Here is a 22,621-nt window from a genome sequence, read left to right on the forward strand (position 1 = left end):
ATCTTAATGGAAAAGGTGTAACTTCCAACACTTTCAACTTTTTTCCCCCAACAGTTTCTTTATAAGAACTGAAAGAGCTCAGTCACACTGGCCAGGGCAGTTTAGAAACAAAACAAACAAATGGCTCAAAGACCCTAAAATGGATAAACGGATAAAAGTGGGTCCATTTCTGCAAACAAACCCTTTCACTCACCAGCCCTTTGATTCAGTTCATTGCCTGTTAGCAAACAGACAGAGTATAAGCATACGGTGCAGGTCTATAAATGATATGTTTCTGCAGAGTATTGAATAAATAGGTGAAATGAGAGCTCAATATTCTTATAATGTTCCAGATGTTCCTAGTTTTCATCTGGGTGAAAGTGCAAAAGTAGTTCAGTGACTGTAGTAAACATTGTGACTTCAGGATTGACAACATCTGCATGTTATTACTCCGTGTCTGTGTGTAAGGTTTCCAGGATATTAGACGGGGTTTTTAATGAGTTCTTCATGTGTCTCTGAGCTGGAAAAGGCAATCCCACAAACTTGGCAAAAGACTCAGACTTCTGATTTGGGTGATATGGATCTTATAGTATGGACATGGAAAAATGCCAAAGTAATGGATCTACAAACTGAACACTAACTCTGCTTACAGTGAGTGCAACAATAGAAGACGTTTCACCTTATACATAATCTAAAGTGTTTACAATTTTAATATTGACATGTTATAATAATGATACAGGTCAGATATTCAAAAACAAATGTATCATATGTTATTTTATTTATATTCCTGTGCCTGTGAGAGTTCACTGTGATTATAGTCCAGAGACATGGATGTTAGGGTAACTGGTACCTACAAATTGGCAGATGTAATTGTCTAAGTTAACCCTGCGACAGGCTAGAGTCCTGTCCACGCTGTAGCACACCTATCCCAGTGTCAGCTGGGATAGTCTCTTCCCTCCTTTGCAACCCTGAACTGGGCAAACCTGGGTGATGTGGTGTGATTAAATTTAAGCAACTAGAATGCCAGAACTCAAGTGAAAGCTCAGAAACAGCATTTCATCATTATAATTTCATTACTTTTTATTATTTGTTATTACCCAGCCACTCGAGTGCAGTACTGAAAGGCTTCACTGTGGTTGTTGGCAAACATCGCCCCCTTGTGGAAAAACTGCCAGCTGCGTCTTTCCGGGTGCGTGGTGTTACATAATTTTTGTGCAGCTTGTGTGTCAGTGGAGCCTATAAATGATCTGAACCTATTTATAAGACCTTTAAAGCACACCAACGTTCCACAGACAAATAAAACACAACAAAAGCACAAAGCCAGTCTTCTTTAGATATTTTTTTTATGAACATCATTATAACAAATGTTACAGAACAAGTAAAAGAGGTAAAACTCAGTGTTGAAATTCTGCAACAATTCCAACACTGAAAAACAAAAAAAGGCCGCCAGGTTGATGTTTCGCTTTTAGCAGGGTTGACAGCATCGTCACTGTGCCGGACCTCTGTCATCACACGGCCCTGGACACCGCTGCATCAGAACGTTCTGATTGGCTGAGATGGCTCAAAGAATGCAACTGAGGCTGTGGTTGAGAGCAGATAAAATTTAAGGCCATGTGCACCAGTTGATGCAAACATTTCTCTTTTTAAAAACTATTTAGACTCAATCATGTCTTCCTCACTGACATTTATAAAACACAACAGAAGACAGATGAGCTACACTGTGTTTATCTGAGGAGCTTGAAAGAAAGTGAGTGGACTTGTTTCCTTGAAGACGTTTCACCTCTCATCCGAGAAGCTTCTTTAGTTCTGAGACCAAATGGTGCAGAGTCCCAGCTATTTAAGCCCTAGTGGGAGTGGGAGTCACATGAGTGGCAGATCTACAGCCATCCCCTGCAGGCATTTTGCTGTTCTTTGAAAAATTGACCTTTGACCTTTAAATGCAGCTGAGACAGCTGAGTCTTGTACTGTCAAGGTGGCTCTTCTATGTTGTGCCATGCATTTATGAAGTGGCTGTTGGGTTTCTCCAATGTAGACGTCTGAGCACTCCTTGCTGCACCGCACAGCATAGCATACATTACGTTGTTTAGTTCTAGCAGCTAGATAGTGTGCTGGTAAGACTACATTCCTTTGGAGTGGGAATTACAAGTTCGATTTCCGCCCGGTATACAGTAAGGGTCCTGGCTTGACCCCCCCATGCTAAAAAAACCAAACCCTGGAATGGCACGGCTATGGCTGCAGCTCGGACACAAGCATTACACTATATGTTGTACTGTGTATGTGATAAATCGTGATAAGTCGCTTTGTCCCTGGGATGTACCAGATTTTGCCTGAGGTTGTGGCTGGGTCTGAAGTGCACTGGGGTGCCATGAAGAAGCGTTGTAAGGTTTAAATAGCTCGAATGAAAGGTGAAACGTCTTCAAGTACAGACGCTTTTCTTTCCAAGCTCCTTAGATGACCATGACCTGGATGACTGAGAACCTACACAGACATGCGTTGTGTTTAGTCTTATTGTACACAACTAATTTATGAGGTTAACCACCCTACCTCTGAAAATCTTCTCATGTTGACATCTGTAAGGAAGCAGGGGGGAAAGTTGCACATTTTAAAGATGCGTGATGCATTTAATGTGGCATACTTTTGCATTGAAAGATTATTTTTGCAAGTAGTAAGTGGCTGTAATATAACCTCACAGTCCATCTCACCTTCATTGTTTTGACTCACTTGCTTCCTAATGATGCAGATCTTTGTTATAATGAATACAGCAACTAACAACAGGCCGATCCCACCTCCGATCAAAACATACTTAATATCTGAAAGAACAACCAGAGGAAGCCAAGCAGCCATTAACAAACAAGGTAGTGATGAACGATGGAGTAAAGGAATCCCAGTTAGAAAGTTTAGCTATAATTTAGAGAAGTAAAACCAAAATCCCTCACATGAAGACCGCTAGTACTGCTTTTTACTGATAGTCACTAAATGGCTCTCATTTTATAGACAGCTCTCATTCAGCTGTCTACAAAATTAGAGCTCAAATTGAAAGCTAATGCTGAATTACTCTGAACGGGGAATGATTCCTTTGAACTGTGCTTGGAAATAAACAAACCCACGAGACCTGGGTCACTCCAGAAAGCAGTTACACTCATGACTAAACACCTGCGAAGGAACAAAACACAGTTTGGGGAATGCCAGCTCATGTTTGCCCCTCCTGATATTCTGAAGAGTGTGTGTGTGCGCATGTGAAAAAGGAGAAGGAAGAGAGTAGATGTTTGATTTCACAACTTGTTTACTTCTTGTAGGAGTAAAGATATGAGGGTCACGCTCCTCCTGCAAATTAAATTGCATCATCGGCATTTGCAATTTGAATCCTGAACATTTCTAGGAAGCATTCAGGGAAATGGGCTACTGCTGGTCAGAGTGAGAAATCCCTCACAGGCAACTTCAACTTTACTGCCAGTTACTGGTACAGATGATCACTGATTCAGAACCAAAATGATGGGAAGATTCAATTGTTTAACATTTGAAATCTGACAAAGATTCAGGTGAATGTGCATGAGAAGTTCAACATACATCAGTAATAGTTCACAATCAACTATTAGGGAGCTGCAAGCATTGCAGTTTATTGTTTTTGGGGCTGCATAGTCACAGACTAGTCTAAAAAGCGCTAACAATGGGCATGTGAGCATCAAAACTGGACCATGGGGCAATGGAAGACTGTGGCCTGGTCTCATGAATAATGTTTTCTTTTACATTATGTGGGTGGCCGGATGCCGGTGCAGATTTGTCTACATTCCCTGCCTGGGGAACACCTGGCACCGATGTGCACCATGGGAAGATTTGGGCAATGTTCTGCTCGGAAACTTTGGGTCCTGCCATCTGTGTGGATGTTACTTTGGCACATAAAACCTACCTAAACATGGTTACAGACCATGTACACATTTTCATGGAAATGGTATTCCCTGTTGGCTGTGGCCTCTTACAGCAGGATAATGCTCCCTGCCACAAAACAAAAATGGTTCAGGAATGGTTTGAGGTGTTGACTTGGTCTCCCCAGATATCATCTTGAGCTTCTCTGGGTAGACAAAAAAGTCTGATCCATGGAGGCCCCACATTGCAACTTACAGGACTTGAAGGATCTGTTGCATATTAGTGGAGATACCACGGCACACCTTCTGGGGTCTAGTGGAATCTATGCCTCAATGGGTCGGGGCTGTTTTGGCAGAAAAAGGAGGACCAACACAATATTAGGCATCAGTGGTCATAATGTTATGCCTGATTGGTGTATGCACCCATGTAATATATGAACTAGAGTAATCAAACAAAACTTTCAGAACTTCGAAAGTTTATGTAAGTGCAGCCAGAGAAGAAGTTCAGTTTCTCTCCAGTTAATATTGCATCAGACTAGAATGCACATCAATGTTTCCATCTTAAATATCAGCTTCAGATGACATATCACTGCAACTGATGCAAAGAGATAAATACTGAAGATTGATCTTAGGCAGATGAGTCTGATTACACACTTGATGAACAGACATAAGTATCATGTCATCACATCCTGCTCATGCTCACAACAGCAACGATGACAGAAGAATCAGCAAAAACACACATTTAGGCTCAATGAAAGCAGCAGAGCATATAACCTGGTCTCCATAACGAGCTGATCTAAACCCATATGGGATAGGTTGGGTTAGACCAGAGTTTAAGAGTGAAGAAAGTGTCCTTCAATTGACATTTGGGAAAGCATTTTAGGTGAAATCCATGTGAATTCTCTTGCGAGAGAATACTGTATTCACACCGGCAGTAAAAAATAAGAAATGGACTAAAAGTCAAGAAGGGGCTTTGTGAAACATCCTTTCGTGTCAAAGATGAGCTGGCCTCAGTTGTGTTTTTTCTTTTTGTTTTGCTTCACCGCTGCAAAGCAGCAGTGAAGCATCAGTAAGCTTCAGTGCTCTCCATGCTCTGTAACTTTGTCACTTGCGTGAATTGAGCTGAATTAGGAGGGCATGAAAATATCAAACGGTGGATGCTGGAATCTTTTTTTGTTTGCACTCTTGTGTTTGCTATATACGGCTATTTTATGATTGAGATATTTAAAAAATAATAATTTTCTGCAATCCCCAAATAGTAGAAATAAAGAAAAGCCACAAAGTGCAGATGTGTCCAGATATTTGACTGGTACTGTAAAATCAAAACAATCTGAATGGGTAGACTGGGTAAATAATTACTGGACAGACTGACTCTTAAATGATTGACTGTGAAATATAAAAAGAATGACACATAATTTAACATCAGTCAGAGAAATCTGCAGGTGTTTTGCGGTCTTTAACTTGAGCTTCAACCATAATCCACCTTAAAATTGTTATGTTGTTATTGTTACCCACCTAATGTTTCTGAATCTGCGCCGTCTCCTCTCACACTTGTCAGCAAAAACTCTGAAAAACATTTTTTTCCAGTGAGATTATTTTCAGGTCACAAAAACAGGCCGCTCAAGACAAACAGGAAGGCAGTAACGCCACAGTGAGGTCGCTTCTATCAGATAAGGCGTCTCAACGTTGTGTGCAGTTTACAAAACAAGCAATTGCACAACATTCATAAATTATGAAGTGTGTTCATGTAAATGCAGTGCTTTAAAAATAACGCTGGAGAATAGGAAATGCATTGAAGGCCAGTCTAGAACTTTGACTTGGGTTTTAACCGTTGAAGATATGAGCTATTGTCTAGCAAGCCTGCAGTGGTTAGAGAGGTTAACCTGACTCCTTCCCTCCTGCTTCAGATAACATAAGCTGAGTGTTATATAACAGATGTACTTTTAACAGAAATGCAGTCATTGATACTAATGTGAGGGGCTACAATGTAGCTTGCCATCACCAGTGTGTGAATGGGTGAATGACTGAATGTAGTGTGAAGCACTTTGGGGTCCTTAGGGACTAAGTAAAGCACTATACAAATGCAGGCCATTTAGCATTTTACTTTAGAACAAAAGGATAAACTTTAAATACCAGATTTATAATAGTCCTTTAAATGTAGTAGGACTACAACATGAACATGATAAAGGCCCGTATGTGCATCAGACAGTTTTTGCATAGCTGACTGATGTTTGTCTATCACCAAATATGTTTCACATTAGTAACAGTTCGGAATTTCCCAGTTATGAATGCCCTTTGTCCTGGCATGGCCTAGGCCTCAGTTTGCTAGATTTGATCTGTTACCTATATTAAAACCACATTTACCACTTTGATTGAAAAACCTTTTTTTTTCCAGCTTAGGCTGAACCAAAGCTCTTATTTCCACAAAAACAATAGAAAAAAAAAACAAATTACTGAGTAATTCTTTTTGTATTTTTGTTTTTAGGGTTCATAAAAGTTCACGAAATGTCAAAGCATAGGTGATTATTACATGCTAGCACTGTAACCAGTCAAAGATAAGTCTGTTGCTTTGCACTAAGTAGCAGGCATAAGTATACAAGCTTGGGCTCCAAAGAAACTACATGGCAGCAGCCAAAATGACAACACTTAGGCTTATCTATATTTTTTTCGGTAGCTGGTTGTGTGCCCATAAGTTTCAGTTACCCAATTCCTTCACAAAGTTTCAGGCCAACAGAAGGAGTGACATACATCATCCCTGTTTGGTGCATTAAAGCTGCAAGACCAGACATGCAAGACCAGACATGGGCAGAGCACAGGAAGAAAACACTGAAATTTATGACACCCCTGAGCCAGGCACTCAGTCTCCAGCTGCTCCTTCAGAGGCCAAAATAAGTGGAATGGTGCTGTGTGAGGTTAAGTATATAACTGCAGCAGAGTGCTGCTGAAACAGAGCACACATGCTCAGCAATTGGCTCTCTTACAGATTGGAACCATGAGTCACATTCAAGGGGCAGCTCTTAGACTCGGTCTGCTGTTACCATAAGCCAGATGATAAATGAGAAGCAAAGGAAATAGATTTTCAGCAGAAACCAGCAAGTGTGGGTTAAATGCCTTGCTGAAGGACACAAGCAGTAGTTGGATGATTGTACGACTGGCTGTTGCTGGGGTCAAACCTGTGACTCGTCAGGAAAAGATCTATGTGTTATTTATCGGTCTATGGCAATTGCTGCTTAACACATCCTGAGTGCTGCAGGACTGAGTAAGATAAAATTTCAAGTGAACAGACTGTATGACCTCTTATATAATGTGCCATATCCAGTAGTTACAGGAGGCACAGTCTGACTGTTCACTAAGGGTTTGACTCAGGTCAAATGGCTGAAAATATTAATACCATGTACATTACAAATTAATATAAAAAAAACATTGCGTGAATATATCATAAAGGAGTAGATGGAGCAAACAGCAGAATGTGTAAGAGATATTCAGACTGTAATATTTCAAACTGAGACTCAAAGGCTATTTCATGGGCAGAAGTGGGCAATTCCTTCGTTATGTCATTATCAATTAAGTAGGTAAAAGGTTTTTGAGTTAATTTGAAGTATGTTGCTTGCATTTAGAACAGACAACATGCAGTCAAAGGAGCTCTCCATGCAGGTGAAATAAGCCACCCTCAAGTCGTGAAAACAGAAAAAACCCATCTGGGGAAATTGCTACAATATTAGGAGTGGCAAAATCTGTAATTTGGTACATCCTGAGCAAGAAAGAAAGCACTGGTAAACTCAGCAACACAAAAAGAGCTGGACGTCCATGGAAGACAACAGTGGTAGAAGATCGCAGAATCATTTCCATGGTGACGAGAAACCCTTTCACAACAGCCATCTAAGTGAACAGCACTCTGTCTCATCTATGGATGCACCCAGTTAAACAAGCTTGTAAACTTTAGCTGATACCTCAGCACTCCAACTTTCTATCCAAATAAGGTCAATTTTGCCTCCAACAAATACTAAGATGGTAAAGGACAAAGTGCAAAATCAAGAATTCACAACCCATCTTAGCAGTGCACGACTAATAGTTGTCCTGTGGACAGATTCCCCCACCTGAGCTGTAGATCTCTGCAGCTCGTCCAGAGTCACCATGGGCCTCTTGGCTGTATTTCTGATCAGCGCTCTCCTTGTTCGGCCTGTGAGTTTAGGTGGACGGCCTTGTCATGGTATGTTTACAGTTGTGCCATACTCCTTCCATTTCTGAATGATGGCTTGAACAGTGCTCCGTGGGATGTTCAAGGCTTGGGAAATCTTTTTGTAGCCTAAGCCTGCTTTAAATTTCTCAATAGCTTTATCCCTGACCTGTCTGGTGTGTTCTTTGGACTTCATGGTGTTGTTGTTCTCAATATTCTCTTAGACAACCTCTGAGGCCATCACAGAGCAGCTGTGCTTGTACTGACATTAGATTACACACAGGTGCACTCTATTTAGTCACTGGCACTCATCAGGCATGGCACTCATGTCTATGTAACTGACTGCACTCAGACCAAAGGGGGCTGAATAATTACGCACACCCCACTTTTTAGTTATTTATTTGCAAAAAATGTTTGGAATCATGTATGATTTTCGTTCCACTTCTCACATGTACACCACTTTGTGTTGGTCTTTCACGTGGAATTCCAATAAAATTGATTCATGTTTGTGGCTGTAATGTGACAAAATGTGGAAAAGTTCAAGGGGGCCGAATACTTTTGCAAGCCACTGTAAACAATTCTTGGCCCGCTGATACTAAAGAGCCCAAAGTGTGCCAAGAAAATATCCCCCACACCATTACATATCACTACCTATACCTACACTATTCATGCTGCTGAATCCCTGATTCATGTTGTTTCATAACTCTTTATCTACATCAAATTCTGTTCCTACCATTGTGATGTGGCAGCAGAAAGACTCATCAGACCGGGAAATGTTTCTCCAATCTTCTGTTGTCCAGTTTTGGCGAGCCCAATGCGAGCTGTAGCCTCAGTTTCCTGTCTTAGCTGACAGCAGTGACACTTGGTGTGGTGTGCTGTAGCTTATCTGCTTCAAGGTTTGCATTCAAAGACTTACTGTTGCCTTCCTAGAAGCAGTCTGTCCATTCTCCTTTGATCTCTGATCGAAATACTCTTCACTTCAGCACGTTATCTTAATCAAACTACGCTGTCTGATTAAATACTTGCATTAATAAGCCGCTGAACCTGTTCAGAGAGTATACATGTACAAGTGCATACAAGCATGCATTGTACTCACCAGTTAAAAAGATAATCCTGATTGCTGCCAGCAAACATCCACGTGTCTTAAACACTCTCATCGTTCTTGCTGTCTGCAACACATTCACTGACTTCTTGAATTGCCTTTCAGCCTTTCATACAACAACAAAGCATTTCCTGAGCTTGTGGGCTTCAAAGCTTTGCTGACTAAAAGATTACATCTATCTTCCTTCTTTTGTATGTCACATTTCCCTGTGCATGTTAAATTGACAAATACAACTTCTGGGTGTTATTAGTTGCAGTGTGCTGTATTTCTGTTGCTTTATAATGCAAGTTTGCTACAAAAGTTTCATAAATTCCTCAGATGTGGTCAACAGTCTGTGTTTGTTGTTTGTGCAGTCAATTTGATATTCACACCCGTCTGTTTATTAATGAACATCATTAACTGTGTGGCACTGATCCGTTTGATACGCGTTGGCAGGTATTGTTGGTTGTTTGCGTCGAGAGATGTTGGCACGGTAAGCATGATGTTCCATTGGATTTATTTCTGTCACCAAGAAATTACAGGTCAAGGTGTCCGCTCAGACCAAACTGGCACCAGACCAGCATTGACTTGCAGCGTACCATGAAGTCATGAAGTTGTCATGAATATTTTGGTAGAGCCATGGTTTAGCCATGTCTAACAGCTTCACGTCTTCTATGATGATGATTCAAGTGCATTTTTAAAATCCTTTTGCTTGAAAGTTACTTGCCTTATCAGCATTGGGGGTTTACATTACTACAGTAGTGGTGTAAGTCCCCCTCTGGGTAATAATGATAGTCTGAGTCATTTCTTCCAACAGATCAAAGCACATTTCTAGCCTCAGCTGCAGATGAAAAAGAAATGTTTAACAAAACACCTTTAATGTCTATTATAATAACAGAGCAGCTCTGTAGTTTGCAGAATTTCCTTTCTGCAGTGACCTACTTGACTCTTTTATTTTCACTATGCAAATTTTCTTGAGAAATCAGTAGTCTTATAAATAATTATCTTATTATTAATTATTTATAATAATTATCTTAGAAATAATTATCTTATTACTGTGACAAAACAAATTTCCCACATGTGGGACTAATAAAGGTTATCTTATCTTATCTTATCTTATCTTATCTTAATTGTTACACAATATATTCCCTATTTTAAGGGATGTCAGACATAGCAGTTACTCAGTTTGAGTTTATAATCAAGATACGAATGTAGCTGGTAAAACAACAAGTCATGTATCAGGTCTTTCTTGATGCTTTTTACCTATTTTTACCTTCACTGCACCTCCACTGTACATGATCTGTCTCAGCTGTCCTAGAATTCCCATACCTGGGTTTATTAGCCTGCCAGAACTTGAGGCCGGTTACCCCCTTTCCCTGCCTGTCCCAATTCTCAGCAGGCATGAAGAAGCATGATCCAGGCTGGTGTCAGATGTGGGTGTCAGTCATAATGGTAAAAACAAAGCCTGGATCTGGACTGTGAGGCACTGATCTTGTTTATTGGTTGTTGGTTTTTTTCCATTCTCTTTATGCACATCAGTCAATGCCTCTGATGTTCATATATATCCCAGTTCGACATATTTAAATAACCAGAGATAGGATTCTCATCAATGTGTATGCATAAACATTGTATACTTTGAACAGCACCACAATGAAAAAGTGTCTTTTTTTAATAATTTACAGTAATATTCTTCTATAAAACAGGCAGACCCTTGAAGTACTACAATTAACCAGAAATAACTTCTATGCAAGGGAAACGCATAGATGTGGTGGTTAGCACTGTTGCCTTACAGCAAGAAGGTCCTGGGCTCAGATCCACTATCTGGGTGTGGTCTGGAGTTTGCACGTTCTCCCTTATTAGTATGAGTTCACTTAATGGTGTTAGTTTAACTGGTGATTCTAAATAGCCCATAGATGTGAATGGTTGTCAGACTCGTGACCTCTTGAGGGTGTTCTCCTCCTCTCGTCCTATGACAGCTGTGATTGGCTCCAGTGGATAAATGGAAGAAAACGGATAGTTAGCTTACATGGATTTTGCATAACTGGTTTTCAGTCTCTGATATCAGATTTCTGACAAGTTTGAACAAACTTTCATGGAAAATTCCATCAGTTGCAAGCTGTCCAACATTCCCGTGTTAATTCCCACGTGTGCATCTATGCCAGGTTAAACAAATGTGTATGGAGTGTATGTATTTGTGGAAGTGCTCATATTTACTGTAGATTGTTTAGCCTAATGCTTTAAGACATTGTGTGAGCTGTTTGTCCATTTATCATAAATGCATACCTAAAAGAAAGGCTGGCGAGTGCATATTCCTTACAGTTCCTTACTATTGCAGGTCTCTGAATGCTTGAGCTAGCCAAGATGACAGCAGATAAAAAGTGAAATAGCCATGTCTAAATTAGCTTACTAAAATTACTTGATGTTTACCAGCTGCTGAAAAAAGTCAAAATTCCAGTTAACTGAGTTATTCCACTTAAAATAGGTGAAGCTATGGCTGTTGCAAAGGCTACAGTTGACCTATTTTTGGTGACTATATTTTCCCGTATAAAATAAATTTGAGCTGCCCAACGTTTCTCAAACACTCAACTTCCTCCATTTTGAGACTACACAAGGTTAACCACTACATATGACCTCACCTATCGACTTTCTCTGCCTCACAAAGGGTAACAAGTCAACAAAATTCCAGCTCTGTCTCATCGTAATCTCACAGCAACAACAGCTGCTGGTCCTAAAACTAGATTACTCAGTCACACAGAGTCTTGTAAACAGAGCTTCAACAACAAGAATGAGCCCAGCTCCGCCGTATCAGTCAGCAGACGTCTGCCTCCAGCTGCCAATCTCCACTTCAGGGACTTTGTGATGCAATATCAGAAAGCTTGTTTCCCCGGGAGACAGTAGCAGAATTAGTCAGCTGCTAAATGCTAGCGAGTGGTATAACCATAAAAGTGTACATCATTCGTCTTTATTGTCCAAGGATAAACCCAAACAATGGCTAATCTCTATTGACAGGAAGGCCTTGTCATGTTTTCAGGGTTGGCAAAGGTAAAGAGTGGGCCCATGTCTATCAGCCCTCACTGCCTTGTTATAAAAATAACCAATGACAGTGTCCATTTCATCCTGCCCCTCTGTCTTGCCCTGCCACTCGACACCCACTGGATATTCCAATGTGAGCAAGCTAGCTGGGCCCTCTGTTGCTGCTCAGTTTGGCCACACCGACTTGTGCGTCTATTTTGGTATCATTTGAGTTCACAATCAGAAGCCTGGCCACACCAGCGCATTCGAACATGGATCTCAGGGCTTGACTCACTTTGGTGAGCTTTCTTTATTTCTTCATCCACACCAGCGATTGACAACATTTAACTATAAACGTGTTCTCGACAGGCGGATCCTTGGATTCTACATTTAGGACTTGGTTTTATGCAAACTTCGGACTCTTAAACTCAGCATGAAAGACCCATCACCAAGGTGAGGGAGCAGTGTGGTTTTTATATGAAGACATGTACCTTAAAACCTTTAAACTTTTCAAAGTTTTGTGCTAAACATTAATCTCAAAAATCGGACATACATTAGTTTTCTTACTCTAAAATAACCGTGTTTATTTATTTTACTTTCACATCAGATATACTAACATTGAGAACAATTAGGACAACTAAAATTACACTCCAGTGGTTTTTGCCTTTATACAGTATAGGTGACTTGGATAACTCATTCCTTGGGTATAAATACACAGGCAGATGCTGGGAAAGTACCGTGGCGCTAACTGATCTCTGCTTTAAGATGGTTGGCAAGTGAAGAGTCCTGGAAAGCCAAAGTCTTCTGTAAGTCTAGTCTAAGATACAGTTTTGGATATTTAATCTGTTAGGTTCAGATAATAAAATAAAAGTAAATATCATAATATTCATTTATCTTATTTTTCTCTGTTTTAAATGTATCCACCTTTCCTGAAAATCCTTCTTGACTGTGAATGTAAACACTTCTTTGATGAGAGACCTGCTTTCCATTTATTCCATTTCAATGCGCTAAACATATCTATAATTCATGAAGTGTGTACGGTTATATTTGTCTCAATCAAACCTCTTATATGGAGAGCAATGGTTGTGTGAATAGTTGAAGACTTGAGTTATATGTCTGTGGCTATGCTCCCAGGTCAGGCCGTATAAATAGGTTAATGAGCTATTCTAAAACCTCCCCCACATAGCTCAAGGAAGCTACAGTAGAGCAGCTGCTGCTGATCTGTGACACTGACTGACGATTTACTCACATTTCCTGCCTTCTTTTCTATAGATTCATGTCAATATTGTCATGCATCTAAAGCTTAGCAAAAAATATATCTAGATAACAGCTGAACAAGTGTTTGACATTTAAATGAAAGATCTTCTTCTTTTAAAGTGAATGTTGCATGTGAAGAATATCATTATTTCAAATATGTGGACACAAATAACAGAAATCTTCATATTTTTCCTAAAAAAGGGAAGCATTTATTTTCATCCCATGCTTGGTGCTCACAGCTTAAGGCATCATGCGATGCTTAAAATAACTGCATGGTATGAAGTGTTTGTCTACTGCCTGCATAGTGACAGCATGGCTGTAGCCAGCACATGTTGTGTACATAAAGGTCATCAGTGCAGCGAGTTCAAAACCATTTAAAGTAATCATGTCAGTCAAACAACCATTTTTGGATTCTTGACTTGCACAAATGCTAACAGTTAACTGCTTAAACTGTGTGACAGTTAAACGGTTTTAGAAAAGCTTATGTGAAAACTAACACTGATTTCACTGGCTTGTTTTTTAGGAAATTTACGTAACCCACCGCTTTCCAGATGTCATCCTGAGCTGGAAGAAACTGGAACCTGCAGAGGAGAAGCAGCTGTACAGGAGGCACAGCTGGTGATGCAAAGACGCAAAGACAGTCGCTGACATCATGAGCTGCGTGGAAAAGCGACACATGAGCCATCGGGCAGGGAGCATGCTCCACCACCGCTTCCCCAATGGCTTCACGGACTTGTTCATGGACGAGACCGATCGGGAGGTTAGCACTCTCACCGATCGAGCCTTCCGAAGTCTCTGCGTTGGAGATGATGCAGTTTACAATGATGACTTCTTGTGTGGATACTCGCCTTTCAGCTGCCACAAACCTCTGGCGGAGGAGCCACTTAAAAAGAATCCTATTAAGGAATCTAAAAAACAGGGGCAAAGCAAAAGTGAGAAAAATCACACCCAGCCATGGAAACACCATCAGCAGAAAACTATATCCCACATGTCATCTTTCCTCAAAGCTTTAAGCGCCACAGAGGAAAGCTGCAAGGGGATGTTAATCAAAAATGGAAGCACGACTGATGCTAATGGAGAATCGTGGGATAAAACGGCACTTCGCAGCATTCAGAGAGAGCTGTCAGAATTCTCCTCAGATTATCACACCAGTCTCACAGATCATCATTACAAAAACCCTCTTAAGCATCAGTCTGCTGATGGCTCATCCAACAAAACTGGCAAAGACATCGGCCTTCCTACAGGAAAATCCAAAAGGATTAAAAATGGGAAGGCCACTGTCAAATTAAGAAAACTTAACATTAAAAACTTTTTTCTCCACAGTGAGTTTAGTCCTTTTCAGACATGGACTGATTTTAACCAGTTCCCCTTTGTCCAGGGGGACACAGTGAGCTCCGTTCTCCCCCTAGATAATATCCCTAAAATGTACGAGTTGCCGCTGTACAAGGAACTAACCAAGGCATGTAGAAAAGAAACTTTGCATGCGGAGAAGCCTCTGTCATCTCAGAAAGAAGAAGCTCAGCCTTGTTCTCCCACTGCTCCTAAACCCATGCCTCCCCCACAACCACCAAAGGTCCTACCAAAGCCCTCAGTGGCTCCAGCTGAGAAGAGGTGCTCATCCGATGGAGGGAATGGAACTGCTGCCCCCTGGAAGCGCAACAGGTCCAGAGCAACAAGTGCTGTTCTGGTCAATCAGCCTGGGATGACTCCTCCAGAAAACCATTTGAAAACAGTGGATGAAAGTCTTTTGTTGGTCAAAAAGGAAGTCATATCTGTGGAAGTCAAAGCAGTTGAGGAGGTCAGCTCTGTAGCTTCTACTCCGTTCAACATCTGCCAGCTGATGACTCCGCTCATTCCCTCCAGGCAGCCGACAGAAACATCAGAAATCCTCCAAACGGTCCTCTCGCCTTCTGCATTTGACCTTCCGCTCAGACCACACTCTGAGGCCAAGGGGACCCCTGAACCTCAAGTTAAGCGGGACAGCTACAAATCACTGGCCTCCAGCATCCTCTTCAACCTCAAAGACAATAGGAAAAGGGTGAAGAGCCGCTACAGTCCCCCTAAATTCAAAACTGTGGAGCTGCCCGAAGGCGGCACAGACGACAATCAGAAAAATCCACGAGCTGGTTCTGAAGGCAGTGGATCTGGTTTAAGCACACCTGCCATGACGAAAGATGGACTGACAGTCTGCAGTCCTATTTTGGAATCCCACGGATCCCCAACTGTTGATCTTACAGAGGATAGGTCTGACAGGCCTCTGTCAGACGATTATTTGTTGTCAAATCTACTTCAGAGCAAAAGGGAGGCTCTTGGGGAAGAAAACTCCACGCCCCCCTTTATATACCCAAAGAAGAACAAGAGCTCAATGGCTAAAAAGCAAAACTACCCTTCTTTGAATCTGTACAAGAAAGCCAGCCCTGTTGACGGTGATATAAAATATCTTCAAGTCCCTCAGAGCACACCTGCACATACAGATGCACCAACCGAGATGCAGAAAGTTTCGCCGCTTATGCTAAACAAAGAGCTTTCCCATAAGGCACTGCCAGCGAACACGGGGCTTTCACCAAACACTTCAAATATCATCAAAGATTGCTTACCCCTAATTTCACCCCACACGCTTGAGAATGAGGGTCTGCCATCAGTAGGGAAAAGGCCCCCAAATGTGCCAGAGAAAACAAAGTGTCCAGTGAAAGACAGGAAGGATAAAGTCTTTGGGGCACAGCAGATGTCTAAGGAAAAAGAGGCCAGTGGCCAAATAATAAGCACAGTGGATGTGATCAGAGCAGCGAGAGAAGCAATTAATGCAGCCAAAAATAAAGCTCAGTCAGATAGCATCAACAAGCACGCAGCAGACAGAGAAGAACTGCGGCAGAAAGAAATTGATGAGAATGTTTCAAAGGAGGTGTTAGGCAGCAAGAAGGAGAGTTTGGTGGCAGAAAGCAATTTTTTATCCCAAAACAGGAATGAACTGAATAATGGAAAGCAGGTTAGCAACAGTAGTAATGTCAAGAAAGAGCCACCACCTGTTCCAGTGAGAAATATTGCTAAATCTGATATTAAACTTCCTCTTGATAAACAGCAAATGCGTAATGATGAATTGGAGGAACCAAAACTAGATTTGCCACCAAAAGAAAATGATTCCATCCAGAAACAAGGCAAGCTAAAATATATATTCTCAGCCAGACAGAATAACTATATAAAATATCAGAGATTTGCAGTGACCGATGATGAACAAGTCGAGGAGAATGAAGAGGGCAATCCGAACGTGAATGCAAGAGGGGAGTTGGATGAGGAGGCGAGAGAAATTAAAGACAGCGAGCACATAATTAATGATTTGAATGCTTTGAAAGAGCTGGAGAGAGCTAGGCTTGGTAATCGCATTCTCGAAAACGCGAGGAGCAAACTGGAGGTGGTTAACATAGACGAGGAGACGAAGGCTAAAAATGATCTGATCTCAAGGGAGCTTCGAAATATAAAGAGAGGCATGCTGTCGATAAGAGGCAACACGTCAGCCAAGAGAGAAATGTTTGCAAAGAGAGAAAAGGAGCAGAACAAACAGGAGGACTTCGCAAAGTTAGATAGCAATGTAATCGTAAACAAAGCGCTCATAAATGACAACTATGACAAAGCCAAAATGGCACTCGAAGAGATCATCTCAGAAAGGGAGAGGAAGAAGAATAAATTAACAGAAGCAGATGCAAATCCACAGTTAGATGAGAAAGTTTGCAGTGAAAGTTATACAGCAAGGGCACAGCAAAGTAAAAACTCTACAAAAGATGCTATCACAGTGAGGAGAGAGAAAGAAAATGACAGCACTTCTGCGCTTAAAGAAAAGGAACTAAAAGAAATGTTGAGTGATCTGAGAGACCACAATCACCTGAAACAGATTTTGGCACAGACTGAACCTAGACTTGGAGAATCACACAGATCAGGCGGTAGGGTAGCACTACCTGGCTTGAACAAGATTAGCAGTGAGGTGAACACACTCCAAAAATCTACAGGCAGACATTTGAATGACAAACTTACCGATCGTTCTAGTCACGATAATCCAGAGGCTAATTCAAAACAAGTTGCTAGACAGGTGTCTGAGGATAGCGGAGATTCCCTGATGAATGAAACTGTAGGCAGCAAAGTCGACACTCCTCCTGTTCCTCCTAGGATCAAAAAAGGTGGTAATAGGAGACGTGGAAGCGTCGCTAGCGAGAAAGACTCTGTGGATGAAAATGTCTGCAACAAAGATGGGAGATATGAAAATCTTGAGGTACACCTTAACGCAACGGGGAAAGATTTAGCTGTACAAGAGGTAAATACTGATTATGCTGTGCCCAGTCAGAGTGAAATCAGCTCCAGTAACGAGAGGTGGAATTTGGAGAAAAGTCTGATATCATCACAGTTCAGTGCAACTTGCAACAACTTGCACATAAATATGAGCCCAAGGAGTGCATCAGCTGAAAACAATGCTGCTAAGGCACAAGAGGCATGCAGGATAAAGCGAAAGGCCCCATTAAAACCAGATCATTTAATCACAGCAGATGGGACGGTGACTAAGAATGTAGTAATGGATGAAGAACCTACGAAAATACATGAACCGATTGAGGATAAAAATGTGGATTCAGAAGCTCATAGCGAAATCCCAAGAGACATAATATCGCCCTTGCTGCTGGTGAATGGTGTTAGTGTAACTCAGAGCCCGCCCGATCAGGCCAGCTTGTCCTCAAAATCCTCGTACTTCTCTGTGGAGAGCACACTCCACAACTTTGAAAATGTAACTGAAGAGGTGAAGGTGGTTAACGAGGCAGTGCGAAATGTTTCGCGGAACACAAGAGGCGATTCGGACAGGGCAGAAGTGGAATATTATTCTTTAAGTGATCACGAAAGCGAGCCAGATGCTATAAAGCAACCCGTAAAGTCTCCTCAACAAGAGCTGGAAGTATGGAAGGCTAGCAAAGAGAGAGAAGATGCAGATACAGATGAAAGATTAAGTAACAATGAAAGTAATTCAGCAACTCTGTCACCTGTTAATACTTTCTCACCGACCTTGGGGATCCCTTCCCTGTTTAAAGTCAAAGACAACACTTTTAGTAACAAATTAAGGAAGACCATACAACCCTGGTCACCCAGAGGGAGTCTGAGTGGTTCAGAGAGGGGAGAGGATGAGCTACATCATGCAAAGGAATGTCCAGAGCTCACACTGGCTAATGAATCCAGTGCTACCACCAGTGGGAGGGCTGTAATTCTAGCAGACATTCTTACGCCTACAGAGATGACATCGATTCAGTCAGCACCCCAGCTGGTTTATCCTTCAGATCTTCAAGATGAAAACCCACAGAAGTCACAAGCTGGAGGGTTCCTCACTGTGCCACAGGAGGAAGACAGATTTTCCGGGTTAAGCCCATCATCAGAAGGAGTGGAAAGTCTAACCACCAGCACAGCTGACACATCTGAGGAGACGGTGTTAAACGCTGGGCTGACAGAATATGATACGACAATGGGGTTCAGCCAAAGTGGCGGTGATAATGAAAGCCAAACAGGTCTGCTGAAGCCACCGCCCGTCCTACCTAAATCGGAAAAGGCAGTTCTAAAAGCAATCAAGCTTGCAAATAGAAGGATAAAGAAAGAAGAGGCCCAAAAGTCACCTCACAGGTCTTCTCAAAACAGCAGCAACAGTAGCAAACACAGAGCAGAAAGACACAAGGCTGATAAGTCTGAGCACAAAAGCAGCACTGGTAACAGAAATGGCAGGAGGAGCGAGAAAGAACACAGAGGAAAAATTGAGGACGATCACAGCAGAAGCCACCATAGTAAAAACAGCAACAGCCAGTGTGAGCAACTGCTAAACAAGAAAGAAAGTCCCAGCTGCAACAAATCAGAAGTCAAGCATGAGACTCTGAGACAGGATCACAAATCATTGGAAAGTAACAACCAGAGGAGAGAAGCCCTACCCAGTATGGCATCGGAAAGACAAGGCCGCAGCAGCCGCAGACACACTGGAGATAAGACAGAGCAAAGACATTGCAGTAGCGACAGGATCATCAGTAACGTGCCCGTCTACAAAGCTCACATCAGTGAGAAACAAGTGCCAGACAGGGCTTTGCATCGAACACAAAGCACTGACCGGCATTTAGGAGATAGAGCCGAGCGCAGACTCAGCGCCGACATGCCGGTCAATGAGAAGCTTGATCCCAGAACCCAACGCATTGAGAAATCCATCATGGATGAGCTTCAGCAGAGAGGCCGAGCCAGAAACAAGTCTAACAGAGACAACCCTCTGAGACGGAGCCACAGTATTGATGCATATGCCACAGAAGTACCTCGCCCTTCACCCCTATCCCGCCAATCAAGCCACACCAGCCAGCTGTCTCGACAGTCTAGCATGGAGCATGCTATCGTTACGCAGTCCTTCCCCATGACCCAACGTAAGCTGCTCCAGGATCCAGACTCAGGACAGTATTTTTTTGTAGACGTGCCTGTACAAGTCAAGACGAAAACCTTCTTTGATCCTGAAACAGGAAGCTATGTGCAGCTGCCAGTCCAGCCACCAGAAGGTGCTGTCCCTAAGGCATCCCCTATGGAGGTCTTGAGCCCTCCTTTGGTTGTTTACCATGGCTTTGTCCCAGTGCCTCTGTCGCCCATGGCTCCGAAAGCTACAATTCAGGCACCTCATTTGGAACCAGAGGACTTTGAGCAGAGGAATATAGAGAGATCAATGCAAATGTACTGTAAAGATGCACATCCATATTTGGAACCTCTCTATGGTCAGAACGAACACATGTTAGGGGAGTTCATAGGCACTGAGGAACTCGACTGTCCTAGCTGATGGGCCAGAGGGTTTAAAAGGAATGCTGTTTTATATCACTGAATTGTGGTGTTTGTTGCATTCCAGGAGTTTTTTTAAAAATGCTTTTGTCACATTAAAACTCTTTCCCAACCAACTTTGCCTTCTTATACTATACCGGCATTTGACAGAAGGACTATTAAAAAGCAACAACACTGTAGTGATGGATCTTTCTCTGTTTGGTTGTTGAACGCTGGTACAAAACAGCAATCCCAGAAAGAAATAATTGCTCTTGTAAATACTTTTTGTTGTACTGCTACATTTGGCCTGTTACAGACAGAATGAGGAAAAATGCACCACAAATGTTCCCAGGAATGTAAAGTTCATTGCCAATGCATATTTCAGGGCGTTTTTTCCCTTCAGTGTTGACTGTTTTTGCAGTTTAGATCTGTGATTGTGGTTTTGTTTTTCTTGCCTTCCATTTTCAGGAGGCACTGAAGTTGTGTTGGATTTGTAAAGCTACTGAAGCCATTAATGGCTTTGTGAAAAGAGAATGGCTTTTAGATGAGCATAACCTGACAAAAGATGACGACTTATTGGATGAATGATGTAGAATGTGCTAATTTAAATGTGGTTGAAAGGGTTTGCGTAAGATTTTTGAGTAAAATGGACATGGATGTTCCATGTACATAATGTATTTAAGTATAAACAGAGAGGGTGGGCTTCACTGTAAAATGTTTATTTATTGTAAATGCTGACAGTTTGTTATATATTACAGTTGTATTGGGTCTCCACAACTGTGTAGATATTGTAGCATTTCTTTTACTACCTGCAAGGTTTGTTGTCTTGAGAGTTCCTTTTTCACCAGACATATACAGTCATTTGTCATTCGATATACTTGAACCAAATCTTATTGATTTTAACTATCTCCATACCACAACATTTTGGAAACCTTTGCATGCTAAAGTCCAAATTGCACATTTTGATTATGTTTGCATTTATACTGTCTGAAAGCTTCAACTGGTATTATTGGAATTCATGTTTTGTATGGAGAGGATATGAGGGAGAATTTGTTTTGCAAGTTTGTAGAATCAAGCAGGGCTGTCTTGTGTCTGTGATGCATTCCAATAAAAGAAAATAACTACTGTTATGGGTATTTGCTTTAAATTGGATTAGTGAATGGTTAGAGTACAGGCTGAACCAGCAACATAATACTAAGTGTTCTTTTAATATAAGCTTTATTCATCAGTAACACACAGATTCATACAAACATATCTTTTGACTTCCTGTTTGGGGGACGAACTGCTCTTCGACCTGAGTCACAGCAGCACCACTGAACAGCCATTCTTCTACCTTTTCTAATTATCATCCTGCTGCTGTTTAACTTTAGTTTCTTTTTAGCCCAATCTCTCTCAATCTTCCTTGCGGGGCTGAGCCTTTTTCGCAGGCTGCCTTTGTAAATAACAGTGAGTACTTTCGCCTGCTTAAATGAAGGTTACATTGACTTGTTGCACCATCTTTTGGCACAAAGTGGTATTGCATGGAAGTAAAGCCCCAGCCATAGTTCAGCTTCTGTTACTTATGGAAGCTCATCTCTGCCAGTGGGGGGGGGGGGGGGGGGGATAAATAAAAGGAAAAAACTTTGAGTTAATAAGTAGAAATTTCACATAAATAATTTGAAATTCTGAGAAAATAATTCAAATTTTTGTTTTAGTAAGTTGAAATTTCAAGTTGCCTCTGCCAATTGGGAAGATCTTTGAAGGATTTGAAGTCATTTCCTTGTCACCCAGAAGCAGATGACATCGTTTACAGAGTTTTCTGATTTGCAGAGCAAACTTGGAATTTTGAGTTATTTTCTCAAAATTTCAACTTATATACTCAAAATCTTGAGATACCTAGCTCAACATTTACAGGTTACAGTACAAGCTGAACTCCAACCTGCTGCTGACCTTCTACCGCTCGTCCATTGAGAGCCTGCTAACCTACTGCATCACGGTATGGTACGGCAGCTGCACCAAAGCAGATAGAGTGAGGCTTCAGAGTGTGGTCAAGACAGCACAGAAGAGCATCGGCTGCCCTCTCCCCTCCCTGATGGACATTTATTCCTCCCGCTGCCTCAGCAGAGCAGCAAACATTATCAAGGACAGCTCCCACCCTGGCTTCAACATGTTCAGCCTGCTTCCCTCAGGGAAGCACTACAGGCGCATCAACACAAAAACCCACAGACTCAAAAACAGTTTTTTCCCCAAAGCGATAACCACCCTGAACTCACACATGCACAGATAACACAGCCCCCCCACTTCCCACTTCCTCTATGGACCACCACTGTGCAATACCTATTCTATGTGCAATAACTCAACTGTATATAAATAACACTATTTATTACATACGTCTTGTATATTGTACATTTTATTTACATATATATATATATATATATATATGTTTTTCCCTATGTTAATACTGTCCATATGTACATA

The 22,621-nt window shown here is 41.6% G+C and overlaps 2 protein-coding genes across 4 annotated transcripts; one reads left to right on the forward strand and one right to left on the reverse strand.

The window, feature by feature from the left end:
• Positions 1-1,396: 1,396 nt before the first annotated feature.
• LOC308391162 (uncharacterized protein) lies at positions 1,397-8,865 on the reverse strand. The gene is made up of 6 exons (XM_080873630.1): positions 8,753-8,865; positions 7,940-8,022; positions 5,358-5,408; positions 2,682-2,789; positions 2,524-2,549; positions 1,397-1,559 (listed from the first exon to the last, which is right to left on the reverse strand). The coding sequence occupies exons 1-6, from the start codon at positions 8,779-8,781 to the stop codon at positions 1,488-1,490; spliced, it is 369 nt and encodes a 122-aa protein (XP_080729756.1). The 5' UTR covers positions 8,782-8,865; the 3' UTR covers positions 1,397-1,487.
• A 1,729-nt stretch (positions 8,866-10,594) lies between these two features.
• LOC308390704 (uncharacterized protein) lies at positions 10,595-21,290 on the forward strand. 3 transcript variants are annotated; one of them, XM_080872953.1, is made up of 4 exons: positions 10,595-12,411; positions 12,482-12,565; positions 12,831-12,918; positions 13,893-21,290. In XM_080872953.1, exon 4 carries the CDS (start codon positions 14,022-14,024, stop codon positions 20,184-20,186), a length of 6,165 nt encoding a protein of 2,054 aa, XP_080729079.1. In that variant the 5' UTR covers positions 10,595-12,411; positions 12,482-12,565; positions 12,831-12,918; positions 13,893-14,021; the 3' UTR covers positions 20,187-21,290. The 3 variants fall into 3 exon arrangements, with proteins under 3 accessions (XP_080729079.1, XP_080729078.1, XP_080729077.1); XM_080872952.1 differs by having other exon boundaries at positions 10,595-12,565; XM_080872951.1 differs by lacking the exon at positions 12,831-12,918.
• The last annotated feature ends 1,331 nt before the right edge of the window (positions 21,291-22,621 follow it).

Source organism: Rhamphochromis sp. 'chilingali' (assembly GCF_963969265.1).
Source record: "Rhamphochromis sp. 'chilingali' genome assembly, chromosome: 22".
Lineage (NCBI taxonomy): Eukaryota > Metazoa > Chordata > Actinopteri > Cichliformes > Cichlidae > Rhamphochromis > Rhamphochromis sp. 'chilingali'.